This window comes from Mus caroli, unplaced genomic scaffold (assembly GCF_978045245.1).
Source record: "Mus caroli unplaced genomic scaffold, Mus_caroli_1 scaffold_18, whole genome shotgun sequence".
Classification (NCBI taxonomy): domain Eukaryota; kingdom Metazoa; phylum Chordata; class Mammalia; order Rodentia; family Muridae; genus Mus; species Mus caroli.
This window is the reverse complement of record NW_028227273.1, coordinates 60,202,155-60,220,292: the sequence shown is the minus strand read 5'-3', so window position 1 is coordinate 60,220,292 and position 18,138 is coordinate 60,202,155. Positions and strand designations below refer to the sequence as shown.

Sequence of the window (18,138 nt, the reverse complement as noted above, 5' to 3'; positions counted from 1 at the left end):
CATATCCCTGTAATAACTCAAAAAAACCCTTGGTTCACTATAGTGGCTTTGGTGTTATTCATACTTTGCTCTGTCATGGGCTATTTATCTAAGGTGAGTAGAGGTGTTTGTGTTTCCCTGGGGAAAGTCTGGTCATACAACTGATCCTACCATAGAAATATGACAACCTAAGTTCAGATCCCCAGATACCAGGTAAATGCCAGGTAGGCACTGTGGCCCACCTGCAGTTTCAGCCTCAGACAGTGGAGACCCTGCATCCTCAGAGCAAGGATAGTCACATTGGTGAGCTCTGGGTTTGATTTTGAGGTTCTGTCTCATTGAATAAGGAGGAAGAAGCATGGAGGATTATTCCCCCACTGCAACCACCAGCCTCCACATGCACAAGCCACAAAGTGCACATGTACCCTGCAAACAAATACCGCACAAACATGTATGCATGTATACATGCAACCACATACACAAAAATGGAAAGACGAACATTCATCAATGACCTCTTCAGAAACCATGGTTTCTCTCTCTTCCACCTCTTGAAAGTCCTACAGGACTCACCCAAGTTCTCTTTCTGACCTCCATACTACATCTTTATTCTGTTTCAATTGTGCAGAGGTCTCGCCGTTGCTTACGAAAGGGAAGCTTGCTCTTTGCCAGCTCAGGACATCTGTGCCAGCTTCCTGTAGTGCTCTGCTTCCGTAGGCATCAAGGCACAGCTCAAGTCACCCCCTTAGACAGGCTTCCCTGACTCCTCATTTCACATCTGTTTTGTTTGTTTTCTTATCTCCTAGGATACATCCGAGATCATTTTTCTGCTGTTGTTGATTTATTGTCTCTCCATTTTCTTGGTTGACTAGCGTCTCCCAAGAGCAGTACTAAGTTCCTGGCACATAGGATGCACTTAAGGAAAGTTGGGTGGCCAGGGAACCTCTCAGTAGCAGTGCACGTGGGACTCATGTTCACACCTCTCTACCTGTGGAATTTGCTTGTTCACCTAACCTGAAGATCCATTAGTTAGAGTGTTTCTCACATTGGGCTATGACAACAGATTCGTTCTTGCTGCAGACGGGATGTGCTGAAAATTTTACGGTGCTTGCTAGGAAGATGGGTCTGTGCAGACACAAGGGACCAGGATTCAAACCCACAACACTCATGTAAATGAGAAAGAGTTTGGATCTCTAGCCCTCCCTGTGAGGCATAGCAGCTTCCTGTAATCAGGGCACTTAGGAGGTGGACACAGGAATCTTCTGACAAGTAAGTTAGCTAGCTAGGTGGGAACTGGTGAGTTCCAACTTCAGTGAGAGATGTTGCCTCAGTGAATGAAGTGGAGAGCAATGAGGGAAGACAATGTCTACCTTGGACCTCCACTCTTACCTGCTCACATCTGTGCATATACATATTCATTTGTACGTGTATGTGTACAGAGCTAAGGATGTGGCTTGCTTTGTAGAGAGTTTGCCTATATGAAAACTCTGGGTTTGATACTCAGTGCCACCTAAAACCTGGTGTATTGGCATCCAAGTTCAAGGTCAACTTCTGTGTAAGGCCAACCTGGGCTATAAAAGTGGGGAGGGGAAGAGCTTTTGTCAGTTTTCTCTGAAATTTAAGACCAATCAAAAGCAGACCGTTCCTGTATAAGAGCTGCAGTCTAGTCTCAGGCCCCTCCTCCTAGAGAAGCGCCCAGAATTAGGCCACACCCCATATCTCGCGAGATCTGAGAAGCGGAAAAATGGCGCCGATGTGAGCGAGAGACCGTGTCGCCGAGGAAGACGCCCCTGCTGGAGCCAGAGCCCCCGAAGGCACGGGAACCAGAGGTGTAACTGAGTAGAGGATGGTGAGCGCAGCACCCCGCACGCGGACGCGGAAGAGCAGCGGGACTGACAGGGAACGGTCCTGCCGCGCGCCTCCCCTCCAGCTGGCCCCGCCCCCACATCCGGGTCCCCGCCCGCCTCTGACTGTCACTTAGCGTGCGTCCAGCCCTTCAGTTAGGCCAGACTTCGCTTGGGCCACACCCACCCTCCTAGAGTTCAGTCCTGAGTGTCTATAGCTCTAGCTTAGCCAGTATTCCCCATCATCCCACAATCCACTCTAGGCCCTCCAGCATTTCCTAGATGCTCCTCTAGGCCACACCTCCACCCCTAGTGCCTCTCCTGCCAAAGTTGAGGAAGGGATGTTAATTACTGCCTTTTTATGCATAATCCCTGATAACTCCTGCAATTGGAATTAGGAGACAGTAGCTCTGCTCTTAGGTCTGCCCTTATCTCCCGTATCTTGCTGGTGACTCAGAAAATGGGATGACTGGGTAATATCTGGTGAGTGTTGAGGGAGTCAGTCTTGTGGACCTTTGTAGTAGAAGGGCATCTGACCTAGGGATCCCAGCCTGATTTTAGCCGCTTCTTGCACCAGGAGGAACCATCCAGGCCCAGCTCGGACACGCTGACCACTGTAGAATCCAGCTCCGGTGAGCCAGACAAGGAGGTGGCATCTCCAGATGGGGCAGCTCCAGCCACTTTTTCTTCTGTGGAGGAGCCCAGCCCTAACCCAACAGCCATGCCACCAGCATGGGACCATGGAGGACCTCTGCAGCAAGTTGCCTATCCAGCCTCAGACAGTGGCCAGACTGGCTCAACCAACACAGGCGTGGGGACCAATGAGGACCTTCGGTTGCCCAGACGCCGTCCACCGCCAGGTTATCTGTGGAGCTTTCTGGGGAGTCACATGCCTTTGATAGGGCTGAGATGGTGCAGGACAAGAAATCACCTTTTATCCCATTGGGGGGGGGGGGTGGTCTTCACCATTTACTGAGCATCTTGTCAATATGTCAGGTGTGGCTCCAGAGATGAACTAAACCAATCCAGCCCTTCCGGGCAGTTTATGCTAACAGTGGCTGGGTGGGGAATAATCAAGGCTTTTGGGTAGGTCAGTAAGGAAAAGAATAATGACACCCATTCGTTCCTGCAGGGAAACAAATACCCTGCTCTAGCCCTGGCTGCTGCCTCAGTTTCCCCAGTGTTCGTGATCTAGCACAGCATCTCCGTACCCACTGCCCACCCACACAGTCACTGGAAGGTAAGATGAGGGTTGCTGATAGTGAAGCAGATAGGCAGAGCCTCCCAGAGTTAGTCTTAACCACCCACTCCACATCTGCACTTTATCCCTACCAGGCAAACTCTTCCGATGCTCCGCGCTGAGCTGCACTGAGAGTTTCCCCAGCATGCAGGAGCTGGTAGCTCACGGCAAGCTGCACTACAAGCCCAACCGCTACTTCAAGTGAGAGCCTGACCATCCCCCTCTGTCAATTCCCAGATCTTTAGTGCTTCCTAATGTATGTGGAAGAAGGGTGGGTTGAAGTATGAATGTGGCCTGGGAAGCCAGCCCCAACCATGCATGGAAAACAGATGTGAATTAAGATTAAGTCATTCTGGCTACGGGCTCAATTTGGAGGTGCAGGGTATACATGCTGTGGTTCCGTCCAGTTCTACCTCATGTCTTACGTGGAAAACTGGCACTTAAGTAAAACCAAACTTGAGATTCTGAGCTGGAAAGGTCCAGAAGAATTAAGACTACAGTAAAGGAGGGCCTGTAGGCCAAGCTCCTTTACTTTGTGTGCAGTACTACAGAGATTCTGATATAGATACCCTTCCTACATCTTGGTCCCTGGGTAGCAGTGGATAGGCCCTTCCTGTTGCCCAGGAGATAGTCCAGTACTGTGCCTGCCCCCAGGTGTGAGAATTGCCTCCTGCGCTTCCGCACTCACCGTTCACTCTTCAAGCATCTGCATGTTTGTATAGACCATGGTCAGAACCCAGCCCCGCCACCACCCCCTGCCCTGGACAAAGAGCCACCTGTACCCGAGCGTCCCCCAGAGTCCGACACTTCGTCTTCCCTGGGCCTGCCATTCCCACTACTTGAGCCTTTCACCTCTGCCCCCACTGGGCCCTTCCTTCCATACTTGAACCCTGCACCCTTTGGCCTGAGTCCCCCTCGACTGCGCCCATTCCTGGCTGCCACCCCAGGGCCGCCAGCATCCAGCACTGCCATCTGGAAGAAGAGTCAAGGTGAGTAGAGGAGCAGGTTGCCTGCAAAGCTGGCTGAGCCCACCTTTATTCTGAACTTGAACTGCTTCTTTCCTGCAGGTGCTACCAGTAGTCCCAGAAGACCTCAGGGTGGCTCTGATGCGCCCTCAGGTGCGTGCAGGTGACCACCAGGGCAGGGTGGAGGGGCCTTCATTCCTATGCCCTGTGCGGGCCTTGTGAATGCTGGAAAGCAGCAGTGCCTGTCCCTTAAAATACATGACTTTTACCTTTAAAATGACTGGTACCTATGCCTTCATCTGCGCTGGCGTTCCTGTGTAAACATTTGTGTCTTGTCCAATCTCTGAGTGGTCTTCTCCTGTGGTGGGTCCAGGGATAGGAGGCAAATGTGGTGCCTGCAGAGATGGGCAGTCAAGCCCAGGAAAAAGAACCCAGCTTGCCTGGACCCTGGCAGCTAAGGGGGATGGACCCAGGGAAAAGTCTAATCTGTTCTGGCCAACATCTCCCATCCATGGTTGAAAGGCTTTCTGGAGGGAGACTGAGGTGCCTGCAGGGTACCTGGACCCCAGCCACATCGTGTGGAAACACACACATGGCTGCTATTTGTGTATGCAGTGTGTGACTTCTTTAAGAGCTTCTTGGTCCACCTCCAGGACCATCACCCTGGTGACCCCACAGCCCTGACACCTGGGTTCCTTGGTGCCAACACCCAGTTGGATAAGGCTGAGCAGTGTTTAGGCATAGAGCTAGAGGCAAGGGATGAGGCCCAGGCTCAGCTGGCCCCCCTCAACTCTATACAGACTCAACCTCGTTTGCTCCTGGGGTGTCGCAACTGTCAGAGGGGGAGAATCTAGTTTTATCGAAGCTTTGAAACAGCTCTGTTGGGCTGAGTGGGAAGGGATACAGAGAGTTTTGTAATTTGAGGAAGGAGGGGACAATAGAGGAGACATGTTGAGCTAGTATGTGCTGTCTTGGGTCCCTTACCCCCCAGATAAGATTTTTTTCTAATTTTTTTTTTTTTTGAGAGAGTATGAGAGTGTATGTGTGTACACAAGTGTAATTAATGCTCATGGAGGCCAAAAGAGGGTACAGGAGCCCCAAGCACTTGTGAGCTGTCGGGATGGGTGCTGGGAACCAAACTCGGGTCTTCTGTAAGAGCAGTAGGAGAGTGATTTTTTTTTTTTTAGTGTCACAGTTAATTTCCTTTAAAAATTAATTTATTTTAAACTTTTAACTGTGATCCCTCTCCTGCAACACCCCCACCCCCCAAATAAGCACTAGGCTGCTACCTTTTGGACTAGGGTGCTCACACGCAATGGGAGGGGGACTTAGAATTGGCTTCATAGAATCTGACCCTCATCAGTACTCCTGTTTTCCTGGCACCTCAGCCATGGAATCTCTCTACAACTCAGTGCCCATCGTAGCCAGCTGTAGATAGGGGTAGTCAGTGCCCTCTCTTCTGTTCCACAACTTCCAGAAACCAGATAGAATAGGGTTGCTTTTTTTTCCAGGTTGTTTTCCTTTATTTAAAAACAAACAAACAACAACAACAAAAAACAGGCATAGTGGCACATGCCTTTAATCCCAGCACTTGGGAGGCAGAGTTAAGTGGATCTCTGAGTTTATGGCCAGCCTGTTCTACAGAGCTAGTTCTAATATAGTCAGGACTACACAGAGAAACTGTGTCTTGAAATGTCATGGCTTACCATGTTCAAGTGCTTGCCCGTGCAGCCCTGATGACCTGTGTGAGGCAGATAGGGAAAGAAGATCAAGTCTCCAAAGTTGTCCTTTCATATGTTAGGCCCCGAGTTTAAAGCATTGTGGCACACACCTTTAATCCCAGCACTTGCCAGACAGAGTCAGGCAGATCTCTGTAAAATCAGGGCCTGATCTAAGTGACAAGGTCCAGCCAGGATACATAGTAAACACTGTTTCAAAAAGCGGGAGGAGGGGGAGAAGCCCCAGGGTGTGGTGGCACATCCAAGCTCTTGGAAAACAGGGAAGGATCACTCTTTTTAAGTTCACATCATCTTGGGCTACATAGCAACACTATCTCAAGAAATTTTGTTTTTAGTATCAAGAATTAGGAAGGCAAGCTGGGCGTGATAGTGCACGCCTTTAATCTCAGTACTCGGGAGGCAGAGGCAGGCGGATTTCTGAGTTCGAGGCCAGCCTGGTCTACAGAGTGAGTTCCAGGACAGCCAGGGCTACACAGAGAAACCATGTCTCGGAAAAAAAAAAAAAATTAGGAAGGCAATGTGGAAATCTAGGTCTGAGTAAACTCTAAGCTCTTCTGCATTAGACCTCCACCTCCCTTGCTCCTGAGGCCAATGGATTCAGAGAGAGAAAAGCCTTGGGTAACTGTAGTTGAAGAGCTGAGAAGGGGCAAGATGGACAACTGAACTTTAGCCGCATCCTCCTTTCAGTCAGCAAACGTGCTGTTGCTGGCTTCTGCCCCAATCTCCATTCTGGAGAGTCGGGTCCATTTGAAAATGTACTAAGGATGGAGATGTAGCTCAGTAGAGTACTTGCCTAGCATGCACAAATCCTTGGGCTCTTTCTATCCCCAGCACCACATAAGCCAGGCATGCTAATAAGTGTATACATTTCCTCCAGAACTTGGAAGGGGTGGGAGAGTGGACTCGGGAGGATTAGGAAATCAAGGTTGTCCTGGCTAGATATGAAGTATGTAACACACTTATCCCCACCCCACACCCCGCCCCACCTCACCTCTCTCTTATATATATCCACAAAGAAAATATGGTGCCTTGCTTCTGTTCCAGTCCAGGCCAGACTGGCCATGCCTCTTGGAAATCCAAGTGTGTTGTTTAGAAGTCCAGTGTGTTGTTCAGCCATCACCTAGAGGTTGGTCTTAATCTCTCTGTCTAGCTAGGGCATCCCCTCCTATCTCAGTCAGAGCACCCGTGGAAACAGCCTTTCACCAGTGTTCCTCAGTGCCCCCTATAGCTCTGGATAAAGACTCCTTGGGCTGGAGAGATGGCATAGCAGGTACAAACAAGATCTGAGTTCAGATTCCCAGTAGCCATTTTAAAACTATATGATAGCACATGTGTGTAATCCAGTAATGGGGGGAACGGGGACAGTCATCCTTGGGGCTCGATGGCCAGCCAGTCTAGCCAAAACAGTTAAAAGTTCCACTGATAGACCTTGTCTCAAAGTGAAGTGACAGAGGAAGGCATTCTAATATTAACGTCTGTCTGTCTGGTCTCCACATGTGCTGCCATGGTTGCCGGTACCCCACATGCACAACACATACACAAACATAGATCCTGTTCTAGTAGCCCACAAGGCTCCTCCTCAAACCTCCATGGCCCTACTCTTCATACCTGCTTCTGGGAAATGTAAGAATCTGGAAAAGAAAAACCCAAAGACCTCCTTGGTACCACCCTAGTTGGTCTCACTCACCACTTCCTTGTATCCTAACTTTAAATCAGAATTACCCCCATCGCCTCTGTCCTGGTATCATCTATAGCCAAAGGGTGACATCAGTCACCTGCTAAGCTAGGTCCTCCAGGCCCTGCATCCCTGTCACAACCCTCCTACCTTCTTTTTAACCACAGTTTGTAGGATGCAGAGAATGATTTACAGCAGCCATACTTGGTTTTGAATGAGTTTATTAAGCCAAAGTAAGAGAGTAAATAGCAAGTGGTTAGTAGGGAAGGGAAGAAGGAGGTGGGTAGACACCTAGGACTGCTTGGTCCGCCAGTCTAGCAAACCGTAAGCTTCAAGTTCTGAGACCTTGTCTCAGAAAGTAAGTGGGACACTGATGGCGGCCATTAACCTCTGCAAACATAGGCACAGACTCAGGCACCCACACGGAATGGGATCTTCTGGATGAGAGAGGTTGAGTGGAAAGACTCGGGGATTCTGAGATACCAGGGACATACAGAACTTCCATTGCACTCCATTTGCTGCCCAAAGTACCTATCCTTACTGCTTTATACATGCCCAGTCTTTGTCTTCTGGGATGCCTTGGGGATCCCCATCCCCAGCTCACCCCACGCTTGTGCACCCCACTTCCTGCTCCTGAACTCCCATAATCCCCAACCTCCTCCTCTTTAAACTGGAACTCCATAGTGTTCTACCTCCAACTCCCACCTAAACAATGAAGTCATCCTAGTGCCCCAGCTTCCCAGCAGAGAACACCCAAGAGTGTCGGCGTGGGGAAAGTGTCTGCTTGGCAGGAACTTATGCAGCTGCTCAGAGACAAGGTTGACTTGAATAGATGGAGAAATTCCTGGACATTTGTCTGCAGAGTCAGGTTTCAGGCTACCTCGTGGCAATTATGCACTAACAGATCTGTCACCTGAGGGATGCCGAATTGCTTCTATTTATCCTAAGAGAAGTGGAGAGCAGCAGCAACCCCAGGTGGATCCCAGCTCATGCGTCTGGACCACGCTCCTGCTCCCTCCTTCAAAGAACTCCCAGATCTTCCAGGAACACCACAATAATTGGCCCTCGATTGTTTTAGACTTCTAGTTCCATAGTTTAGTTAGAACCACCAGGCCATCCTCATGCAGGTCAAATACAAAGTCTGTCAGCCATGCTGGGAGGTTACCAACAACCCTGCACGCTCCCCTGTTGGGTCACCTGCCATTCAACCCTTTAGCTTGTGCTGGCCTTGATGGCCTACTGTGTGCTTTCAGGACAGCATAAAGATCAGAGGACAGCTGTGGGGTTGGTTTTTCCCTCCACCTTACTTGGGTTCCAGGAAAACTATGGTCATCCAGTTTGTGTAGCAAATGTTTTAACCATAACCACAACCCCTAGCCATCTCACTGACTCACTGTTTTCCGTTTTGAGATTGGGTCTCCACTCAGTTACCAAACCTGAATTGAATCTGAGATCCACCAGCCATACTCTCAACCAGTTCCTGGGATTATAGGCGTGGCTTAGCTGCTTTCATATTTCTACCTCTGACTCCATTCACCAAGATTCTGGAAACTATCCACTTGAGACTCCTGTAAAAGCAGACTCGCCTCTAGGAACGGTGACCCAAGACAGGAAAACGAGCATCAGAATCTTGCTGCTATGTGCTAAAATAAGGAAGGTGTGTCTCACAACCTAAGCTGCTTTATTTCCATTTAAATAAGCTCCTGAAACCATAAAACCCATACCTGGCTCATTCCCAAGAGTTATACAGGTTCTTGCTACTCTATCAGCCTCATAATACCCAACAGCAGGACCATCACCTAAGTCAAAACATACATTTATTTTGTTTCTAAGATTGTTTTTTTGTTTTGTTTTGTTTTTGTTTTTCGAGACAGGGTTTCTCTGTGTAGCCTTGGCTGTCCTGGAACTCACTCTGTAGACCAGGGTGGCCTCAAACTCAGAAATCCGCCTGCCTCTGCCTCCCAAGTGCTGGGATTAAAGGCGTGCGCCACCACTGCCCGGCTTCATTGTGTTTTTACAAGGCACTGCAACAATAGCCTTAAAGTACCAGACTTTCCAATCCTCCTGTTTTTAACTCCCAAGTACTGTTTTATGAGATTCTAGAAATCAGATTTAAGGCTTTGTACATAAGTATATAAGTATATAAGTACACTACCAACAGAGCTACAAACTTTGGATTTAGTTTATGTTATCTTCCTTCACTGGGTCTCAACTTTCCAGCCAGGGGATGGTCATGCACTTAATATCCTCTTCGCCCACGTGCTAGGATTACAGAAGTGTGCCACTATACCTGGGTAGAACATGTACATTTTTGGTTAAGTTTCTGAGTCAGTGTCATAATGTAGTGCTGGCTGGCCTGAAATTCACTCTGTAGATTAGGCTAACCTTGGAAATGTAGTGAACTTCCTGCTTCTGCTGGGATTACAAGTATGCACCCCTTAGAGCATGTACTTTATGACTCCAGGGACATAGACACATGCATACTCATCTATGCACTAGAACCATCCTGCTAGGGTGTAAATAGTCCTCCTCCTTGGACCACATCCCAGACTGGTGATATCAGAATCTCTGCAAGATATTTTGTAACAGCTCAAAGAATTCTATTCTGTTCCCAAACTGAGAATCATAGCTCTGTACCCTGCTGAGTGTTCTTTGTTCCTGTGGACTGAATCACGTGCTCAGGGCTCTCCTTTCCTATATCTACCTTTGTCCCACTTTGGGCTCCATTTTCCTGCCATCCAGTTTTCTTGTTTCTCCTCTCTCTGCTTCCTTTAACCACTATGAACTTGAGAGGTCCTAAGACCCCATACCTTCACAGCAACCGTGATATCCCTTCAGCCCAGGACTTAGACATCTTTTAATGGCACCCACCCATAAATCTGCTTACCCCAGTTGATTATGCTTTGGGTGCATAGCCCTGGCCGATGGGGCGGGCATTTGTCACCTTAACAGGGAAGTCCTGTTGAGAGTACAAATGGTGAAACAAGGTAGATGAAGCAATACAGGAGGACAGATATGTCCTCACCATTGCAACAGCCATATCCTAGGTCTAACTCTTTAGAGACTTCTTAAGACCCAGAGAAAGCCAGAAAATCCCCACTAAGGTGCTTTGTTACTGTGACTGTCCTGAGTTTGACCTAAGCTTGCTTCTTCAGAGACCCCAAAGTGTTAAAACTAAGGGGGACGATAGAGAACCGAGAGTCAAGTGGCAGCTAGGAAACTTGTGCTTTACAGATGTGCTTAGGTCTAATGACCTGACTTTGGGGACAGTAGTGGACAGGCAGGAACTCAAGGAGGGGACAGAAAGGCCATCTCCGCCTCCTTCCTCCTCTGCCCTCCCCACCCGACAGCTCCGACTTGGTGTGTCAGCCCGTGGAGCAGAAACCACACTTAACTTCCTCAAGGCAGAAGCCTAAGCTCAGAGCCCATTCACCCTGTGGTTCATCACCCCCTGAAGCCATGGTGAGTCCTCAGCCCCCATTGGAAGTTCATTCTGGCCAGGTAACAAGGGGCCCAAGTAGAAACTGGGGAACTGGTAAATATGCCCTCATGGGTAACCTAGCAGAACAGAGCTAGAACAGTCTTGGGGATGAGATGGCACAGGAAAAGATAAGAAACAACCAAGGCATAATAGCTTGAGCTCTTGTGGACCAGCTTTGTATCTGTGACTGCAAGGCAGTGTGGTGCTGGTTGGGTCTGCCTGGAATGATAAACCCTCAATCCAGGTCAGCAGCTGGGGTATAAGCAGAGGTTTCCTGTGAAGTGATTAAATGGGTCATGCACTTGCTACACCAGTCCCCATCTCCAGTCCGTTACCCAAGCTGTGCTCTGCTAAACCCTTCCTTATCTACCCCTGTGGTCATCAACTCACTTAGACTGGGGCTTCAACAAAGCTGTCTTGTCTGACCCCAGGCAAGAATTGCTTCCTTCCCAGAGGTCCTTCTGAGTCCATCTCTAGATAGGTTTGCAAGGTTCTGTCCTCTCTGTCCTCCAGTCTTTTTTACCCTTGGTGAAGATAGGCTGGGGATATCCACCAGCACCTATGGCAAAGAGCAGGTCAGACTTGAGAGCACCAGAGATGTTCTAAACATCTCATATGGTGCCTGTTCATTTGGGGGGTCTTCCTTCTGGTCCTCATGAGCCATGTCAGGGACCTTGGGACCTAATACTCACATCTTAGGTAGAGGTATGTAGAGCTTGTTAACTTAGCTAGAATGGCTGGCCAGCAAGCCCTAGACGGCCTCCTGGCCTAAGCTCTCCAGAGCTAGCTAGGATGACAGGTACTGCTCCTGACTTTCTTATGTATGAGTACTGAAGATAGAACTCACTTGCATGACAAGTACTTTGCCTACTGAGAAATCTCTCTAGTCCCCCAACTAAATTTTAACAGTTTATAGTCAAACTGGGTATGGTGGTATACACCTGTAATCCCAGCACTCAGATGGCTGAAGCAATAGAACTGTTGAATCCCAGCCTGGGCTACATAGTGAGAAACTGACTTAAACAAAAACAAAACAAAACAACAATAACAAAAAAAAAAAGGAAATGAGAGGAGAGGAGAGGACAGGACAGGAGAGGAGAAAAAGAAAAAGCAAGCAAGCTAAACTAATGGTGGAAAGTAGAAAATGTTGGTGGCTGTGGGCAACTGGGAAGAGAAAACTGATTTAAAATGGGGTTATCTCAGAGGTCACCCTTGAGGAGCATTATCATAAAGACACAGAGGAGGAAGAGGAGAGACCCATGCATTGAGTGTATGCATTACAGACAGGACAGAGGCTATGAGAAGGGGAGGGACTGTTTGCTTTCCTCAGAGATGAACCCACTGAGAGCTTGGGAGCAGACACTTTATAGGCCTCCTCTAGGGCAGCAGACCACGGAGGAGCCCGTTACAGTGATCTGGACTGTGGAGGACAGTTCCTCTACCTGGGGTGACAGTGAGAAGTAGTTGAATTCCGGATGTATTTTGAAATCAGAAAAAAAAAAAAAAAAAGGACTGGGGAGAACCTGGTGATCAGGCAGAGGGCAAAGAGAGGATCAAGGGGGAACAGCGGCACAAAGGTTGAAGACACTGGGAAGATATTGTTGATCAGAAGCGTGGGCCCTGGGCTAGTGGAGAGGCCTAAGTAGTTAGGTCCTGTTAGAGGTTAGACACAGCTTAGGTGGAGGAGTCTGGAGGGCGTGGGTTCCAGGAACCTGGGGCCAGGAGTAGTTCTTACCCAAAAAGAGAAGCCAGCTGAGATTGGGGAAGAACCAAAGTTAGAATGGGAACCTGAGAGAAGAGGAGGGTGATGGGTTTGTGTGCCTGTGATCAACTGTAACCGGTTCTCCATCTGCCGCCTGGTGATGAGAACCTTCCTGAATGACCCATGTCTTTTAGGGGAGCAATCAGGACTTCCGAAACCTCCAAGCTAAGTTCCAAACCTCTCAGCCAGAACTTGGAGAACTTTTCAGAAAAACTCCAAAGCCTGAGTTAAACAAAGTCCTGAAGAAATTTCCACAGGCTGAGTTAAGTGGGCAGCCCAAGAAGTCCCCCCAGTCTGAGCTCAGTGCAGCGTCTTTGAAACCACTGCAGCTGCAGTTTGCAGACCTCCCCAGGAAGCCCCCAAAGCCTGGCGCTCTTAAAAAGTCACCACAGCCCGAGTTCACTCATCTAGCCAACAAGCCGGTACAGGCTGAACTCCCAAGGAAGCCTCTACATCCAGAGTTCACTGGTCTCAAAAAGCCTTCCCAGGCTGAGTTCATAGATCTCAAGAAGCCCCCACAGCCCCAGTTTGCCAGCCTCCCCAAGCCCCCACATCCTGATCTCCCCAAGAAGCCCGCCAAACCTGAGTCTGGAGAGCTCTCCAAGAGATCTCCACAGCTTGAGACACCCCAGGAGCCGAGTGCTCCTGCCCAGAAGCTCCTGAAGCCCGAGCCTAACAATCCTGCCAGGCCTCTAGTCGAGCTCAAACCCAAGAAGTTTTGGCACCTTGAGGCCAATGAGGCACCTCTGAGGCCCTTGCCATCTGAATCCAGTACCTTTCCCAAGAAGCCACTGCTGCCTGAGGCTGCTGTTGGTTTCTCTAGGAAGTCCCTGACACAGTCAGAGTCCATCGAAGTTTCTCAGAAATCCCCCTCGAAGTGTGGGTCCAGTGAATTTTACTCTCACTCCCCACAGCCTGACATCAGTACCTTTCCTAAGAACCCCGAGCAGTCTGAGTTCAATGAGAACTTTAGGAAACCTTCATACCCTCAAGCCACTGGTTGCCCCAAGTCCCCAAAGCAGCCCATGTTCTATGAGATCCCGCAGACACCCCCTTGGAAGCCTGAGTCATGTAACCCGCAGTCTCACTCCCCGCTGCCAGACTTCAATGCATTCCCTAAGAAGCATCCACAGCTCCAGCCAAGTGACCTTACCAGGGCATCCTCGGAGCCTGAAGTCTGCAAGGTTCCCAAAAAGACTCAGCAGCCAGACCCCAATGTGCTTTCTCAGAAGCCCTCTCAGCCAGAATTGGGTCACCTCCCTAGAACATCCTCGGACCCCGAGTTCAACTCGCTCCCGAGGAAGTTTCTGCAGCCTCAACACGGCAGGTTCTTCCAGCCTGAGTTCCCCAAGGGTCTGCCTACAAAGCCCAAGCTTCCTGGTTCAGTGTCTGAATGCTCCCTGCCCTCTGCTAGTGTGGGCTCCAGCCCCCAGTGCCCTCTCAGCCCTGGGCTTATAGTCCCTGGGATACCCCGCTGGAGATCAGAAGACTTCCAAGTCCAGCGCCCACCTCGACGGCGGCCCCTGCCCTCAGCCAGCAGCCTGGGACACCCCCCAGCCAAGCCTGCACTACCACCTGGCCCCATCAATATCCAAAGCTTCAGGAGAGCCTCAGCAACAGCCACAGGTAAGGCTCAGGCAGAAGAGGGTGCTAAATATCTGCACAGAGCCGTTTCCCTTCCTTGCTCTTTCCTCCACAGCTGTACTGAAGACAGGCTCTTCTACCGGGACCCACTTCCAAGCTCAACCACCTCAACATATAGCACAGTGAGTGTACGGAGAGTGGGGTCAGACATGGGTGTAAGGCTAAAGAAAGTCCTCATTCTAAGTATCCTTCCAGGAACCCGGATGAGATCTATGAACTGTATGATGCCGTGGAGGCCACAGATGACTCTAGTATCAGCCCCAGAGGCAGAGGTTTGTAGGTGGTCTTGGTGGTTGGCCTGGGCACCCATGAAACATTAATTGCAAAAGGCATTCATTCTCTCATGCCCCAGGTTTAAGACCATGAAGTGATCCAGACAGGCCAGATGGTGAGGCAGGGAAAACCCAGAGGTACCCAAGCAGCCAGGTTTGCTGTAGGTAGAGGCATGGTCCAGTGAGATGACAAGAGAATGAACAGCAATGAAAGAATTGAAGAAATCAAAGTTGGCAAACAAGGCTAGACAGTGTGAGTGAGATCATGGTATGGCATGTACCCTTTATAAAGCCTAGCACTCATGTGCAGAAGAGACATGGCAGAGTAAGGCATTAAGGTTGCAAAGCTGGGTACAATTAATTATAATGCACACCTGTAACTTCAGCATTTAGAAGGGGGCAGGATGATCAACCTTGGCTACTTAGCAATCAAGACCAACCTGGATTAGATGAAACCTTGCAACAAAACCAAAGCAAGTCCTACCCATCCGGTTCCTTGCAGCCCATCCCAGGAGGATGCCCCAGCAAGATGTATCCCTGAAATCAGGAGTTTAGGCTGGAGCAGTGTGGCAGAAGGTTCTTTTAAGTCAATTCAAGGGGTTCCAGGACTGGTGCCTCATGGTAACATGAGTTTCTATGAGAAAACTGCGATTCTGAAGCTACAGCCAAGGAAGGTACCCCATTACCAAATTCAAATATCTAAGACTAGGTCAACCAGTTGATTCCATCTATTGGGATTCCAGCTGAGCTTCCCTTCCCCTGACTGTCTTACTGGGCCTCCTAGGAGGGGACTCTAGGCTTTGAGATCCACTTGCTCTCCCGGTCCCAGCTGGAGGTCCTCATACAAAGCCAGGTGCCTTCAAATTCTCCTGCCCTTGCTCCTTCCTGGGTCCCTTTTTGCTTATTGTGGTATAACTATGACAATATTTGCAATACTTCCTTTAGTTCTTCTTTATTTCTTGAGATAGGGTTTCTGTTTAACAGTCCTGGCCATCCTGGAGCTCACTCTGACCAGGCTGTCCTTGAACTTTAAAGATCTGTCTACCTCTGCCTCTTAAGAGCTGGTGGTAGTTTCATACCCCCACCCCCTCATGCTTCCATGAGAAGATACTCTATGGGGTTTTTTTTGGGGGGGGTGAGGGGTTGTTTTGGTTTTTTGATAGGGTTCAGCTTTGCAGAGAGGCTGGTGAGAGCCTTGACTACTATTTCCAAGGACTGCTTTTCCTAAATAGACCACATCCCTGGCCCCCAATGATTTTAGTAACATCCTCCCAGTTTTTATCCACCTTTCTTCAAGATGATAAAATTTACCAGACTTCTTTGAGTTTCTTTCAGTGGAACATGGTGTGAGCCTTCCTCTGGGCAGAGCCTCTTAAAGGCTGCTGCTTTGAGCATTTCGGTGATCTTTCTAGTACCAGAGTGGCCTGAAACCATTAGCTTCTCCCTCCTACACTTGGGTTCCTTTGAAGCATGACAGCCCACCTCTTTGTTCAGCTGGGGACTCATCTGGGAGACAGGCAGGGTTCAGCCTTTCCAGGATATGTGCAGACCAAAAAAGGGCAGACTTTCAGTGGCCTGCTCAGAACAAGCTGTAGGATAACCCAGGACCACAGGATCCAGTAATATCACAGTCAAGTTTGCTTCTGTGAGACCACACAAGGCTGAGGCAGATGAGAGAAACAGGTGCAGTACAGGTTCTAGGTAGGAACCAGGTACCTGCTGGAGTGGAGATCAAGTAGTGCATAGATACCCCCTCTGTGGGCTGCTCATCATTGTCCACAGTGACATTTGGGTCATTAACAAAAGGAAGCTTTTGATTCAGGCCCTCACTCACTCAGGCTTCAAGAGGTTGGCATGCAAGCTCTCTGCTAACAGTTGGACTCACTCTGGAAGCCTGGCTTACTGCTGGCTTACTACAAGTTAGCCCCCTGAAAAAAGGACCATTCAGCAGCAGCAGCAGAAGGTTCAGGCGAAGAACCCCACCCTGGCTACTACTCCTCAGAGGCAAGCAGTGGATGCCAGAAGAGAATGCCAGTTTTTAGCTCTGAATCCAAACTCCCACCAGATTCTGGGAGGCAGAAGCAAAATGGCTCCCAGAGCCTACAACTTGTAGACTGGTCATGGTGGCCACACCTTTAATCCCAGTACTCAAGGAGGAGGTAGATAGATCTGAATTCCAGGGTAGCTTGGTCTACATAGTAACAGAAAGGCCCACCCCACAAATCCATCCCACCTCTACAATTTTACTAGCTGGGTAGCCTTAGAGAGCTGACAAACTTCTCAGCCTTTATTTTCCTCACCAAAGTGAACCTTACCCACAAGAACTAATGAGAAAGGTAGAGAAAAGTGGTTGAGATTCAGGGGTCACTGAAAACCCAGAGTCGGTAGGATCATCTCACAAGTCACTAGGGTAGAGGTATACAACAGGGGGCCTTTGTCCTGACTCTGTCCAATGCTCTCAGATGAAATGCAGTCTACCCAGCAAGCCACCAGATGGCCTCAACAGGAGCCAGAGCCCAGGTACACAAGGCAAATGGGGTGTTAAGGTGTTGGGCTGAGCTCTGGTACTCGGATGGGGCTACTTCTTGCTCATAAATACTCCAATACCTGGGTCTTTCAGGAAGAAGGCCACTCAGCCACAGCAGCTGCCAGCTACAGACCCCAAGCTGCTGAAACAGATCAGGAAGGCAGAAAAGGCTGAGAGAGAGTTTAGAAAGAAATTTAAGGTGAGAACATGGAGTAAAGAATTCTGGGAGGATTGGTATCTAGGACCCAGGACTTCCATCCTGAGGAAACCAAACTAACAGCAGAAGTTAAGTCTTAACATGATGTTCTCCAAGTTTGAAGGTGAGATTGTGATTCACACGAAGATGATGATTGACCCCAATGCCAAGACCCGGCGTGGGGGTGGCAAGCACCTGGGCATCCGGCGTGGAGAGATCCTAGAGGTGATCGAGTTCACTAGCAAGGATGAGATGCTCTGCCGGGACCCCAAGGGCAAGTGTAAGTGTGCTTGGCCTACATCCAGAGAAAGGAGGGGTGCTAAGGCTGAGAATTCACTCTACCCATTCTCTCCTGCAGATGGCTATGTGCCCAGAACTGCACTGTTGCCCTTGTAAGTGTTGGTCCTGCCTGGGTGGAATGGGGAACACCAGGGTTGGCTTCTGCTGACTATATAATGCTCTCTCTGCCAGGGAAACAGAGGTATATGATGACGTCAGCTTTGGGGGTATGTATAGTGATTCCTCATAGGGATGCTTTGTATCATGCCTCTGCGGCACAGGGTCACTTGAAATTCATCCTTCTCTGTAGACCCTCTGGACATGCAACCATTTCCTCGGTGACAGTATGGAACAGCAGTTAAGTGGGTTCCAGGACCAACAGTCCAGCCACTGCTCACTCAGGAGCCCGGGATCCCAGCCTGGCAAACAGACACCCAAAAGCATGTGCTTATATAAAACTCCTCTTTAAAATATCCTTGTTTCTTGTCTTTTCTCTCCTTCCTAACTGGCACACACAGTAGAACACAGGCATATGCCT

At 49.3% G+C, this 18,138-nt stretch overlaps 2 protein-coding genes across 4 annotated transcripts; both read left to right on the top strand.

Moving 5' to 3' along the window:
- Positions 1-1,699: 1,699 nt before the first annotated feature.
- Positions 1,700-4,302, top strand: Znf414 (zinc finger protein 414). 3 transcript variants are annotated; one of them, XM_021185930.2, is made up of 6 exons: positions 1,700-1,825; positions 2,398-2,680; positions 2,953-3,060; positions 3,156-3,261; positions 3,715-4,049; positions 4,128-4,302. In XM_021185930.2, exons 1-6 carry the CDS (start codon positions 1,823-1,825, stop codon positions 4,190-4,192), a joined length of 900 nt encoding a protein of 299 aa, XP_021041589.1. In that variant the 5' UTR covers positions 1,700-1,822; the 3' UTR covers positions 4,193-4,302. The 3 variants fall into 3 exon arrangements, with proteins under 3 accessions (XP_021041589.1, XP_021041590.1, XP_085689418.1); XM_021185931.2 differs by lacking the exon at positions 1,700-1,825 and adding an exon at positions 1,957-2,303; XM_085833292.1 differs by lacking the exon at positions 1,700-1,825 and adding an exon at positions 1,957-2,303 and having other exon boundaries at positions 2,382-2,680.
- Positions 4,303-10,980: 6,678 nt separating this feature from the next.
- On the top strand, positions 10,981-17,850 carry Pram1 (PML-RARA regulated adaptor molecule 1). The gene is made up of 9 exons (XM_085832669.1): positions 10,981-10,992; positions 12,817-14,308; positions 14,382-14,448; positions 14,522-14,598; positions 17,061-17,118; positions 17,219-17,324; positions 17,439-17,601; positions 17,680-17,713; positions 17,793-17,850. The coding sequence occupies exons 1-9, from the start codon at positions 10,981-10,983 to the stop codon at positions 17,848-17,850; spliced, it is 2,067 nt and encodes a 688-aa protein (XP_085688795.1).
- Positions 17,851-18,138: the final 288 nt, after the last annotated feature.

Bases quoted from the DNA above. Each gene is read 5' to 3' on its own strand.
- Pram1 (XM_085832669.1), top strand. The intron at 17,119-17,218 runs GTACACAAGGCA...TGGGTCTTTCAG, and splicing joins CAACAGGAGCCAGAGCCCAG to GAAGAAGGCCACTCAGCCAC. The intron at 17,325-17,438 runs GTGAGAACATGG...ATGTTCTCCAAG, and splicing joins AGTTTAGAAAGAAATTTAAG to TTTGAAGGTGAGATTGTGAT.
- Znf414 (XM_021185930.2), top strand. The intron at 3,061-3,155 runs GTAAGATGAGGG...TATCCCTACCAG, and splicing joins ACCCACACAGTCACTGGAAG to GCAAACTCTTCCGATGCTCC. The intron at 3,262-3,714 runs GTGAGAGCCTGA...GCCTGCCCCCAG, and splicing joins AAGCCCAACCGCTACTTCAA to GTGTGAGAATTGCCTCCTGC.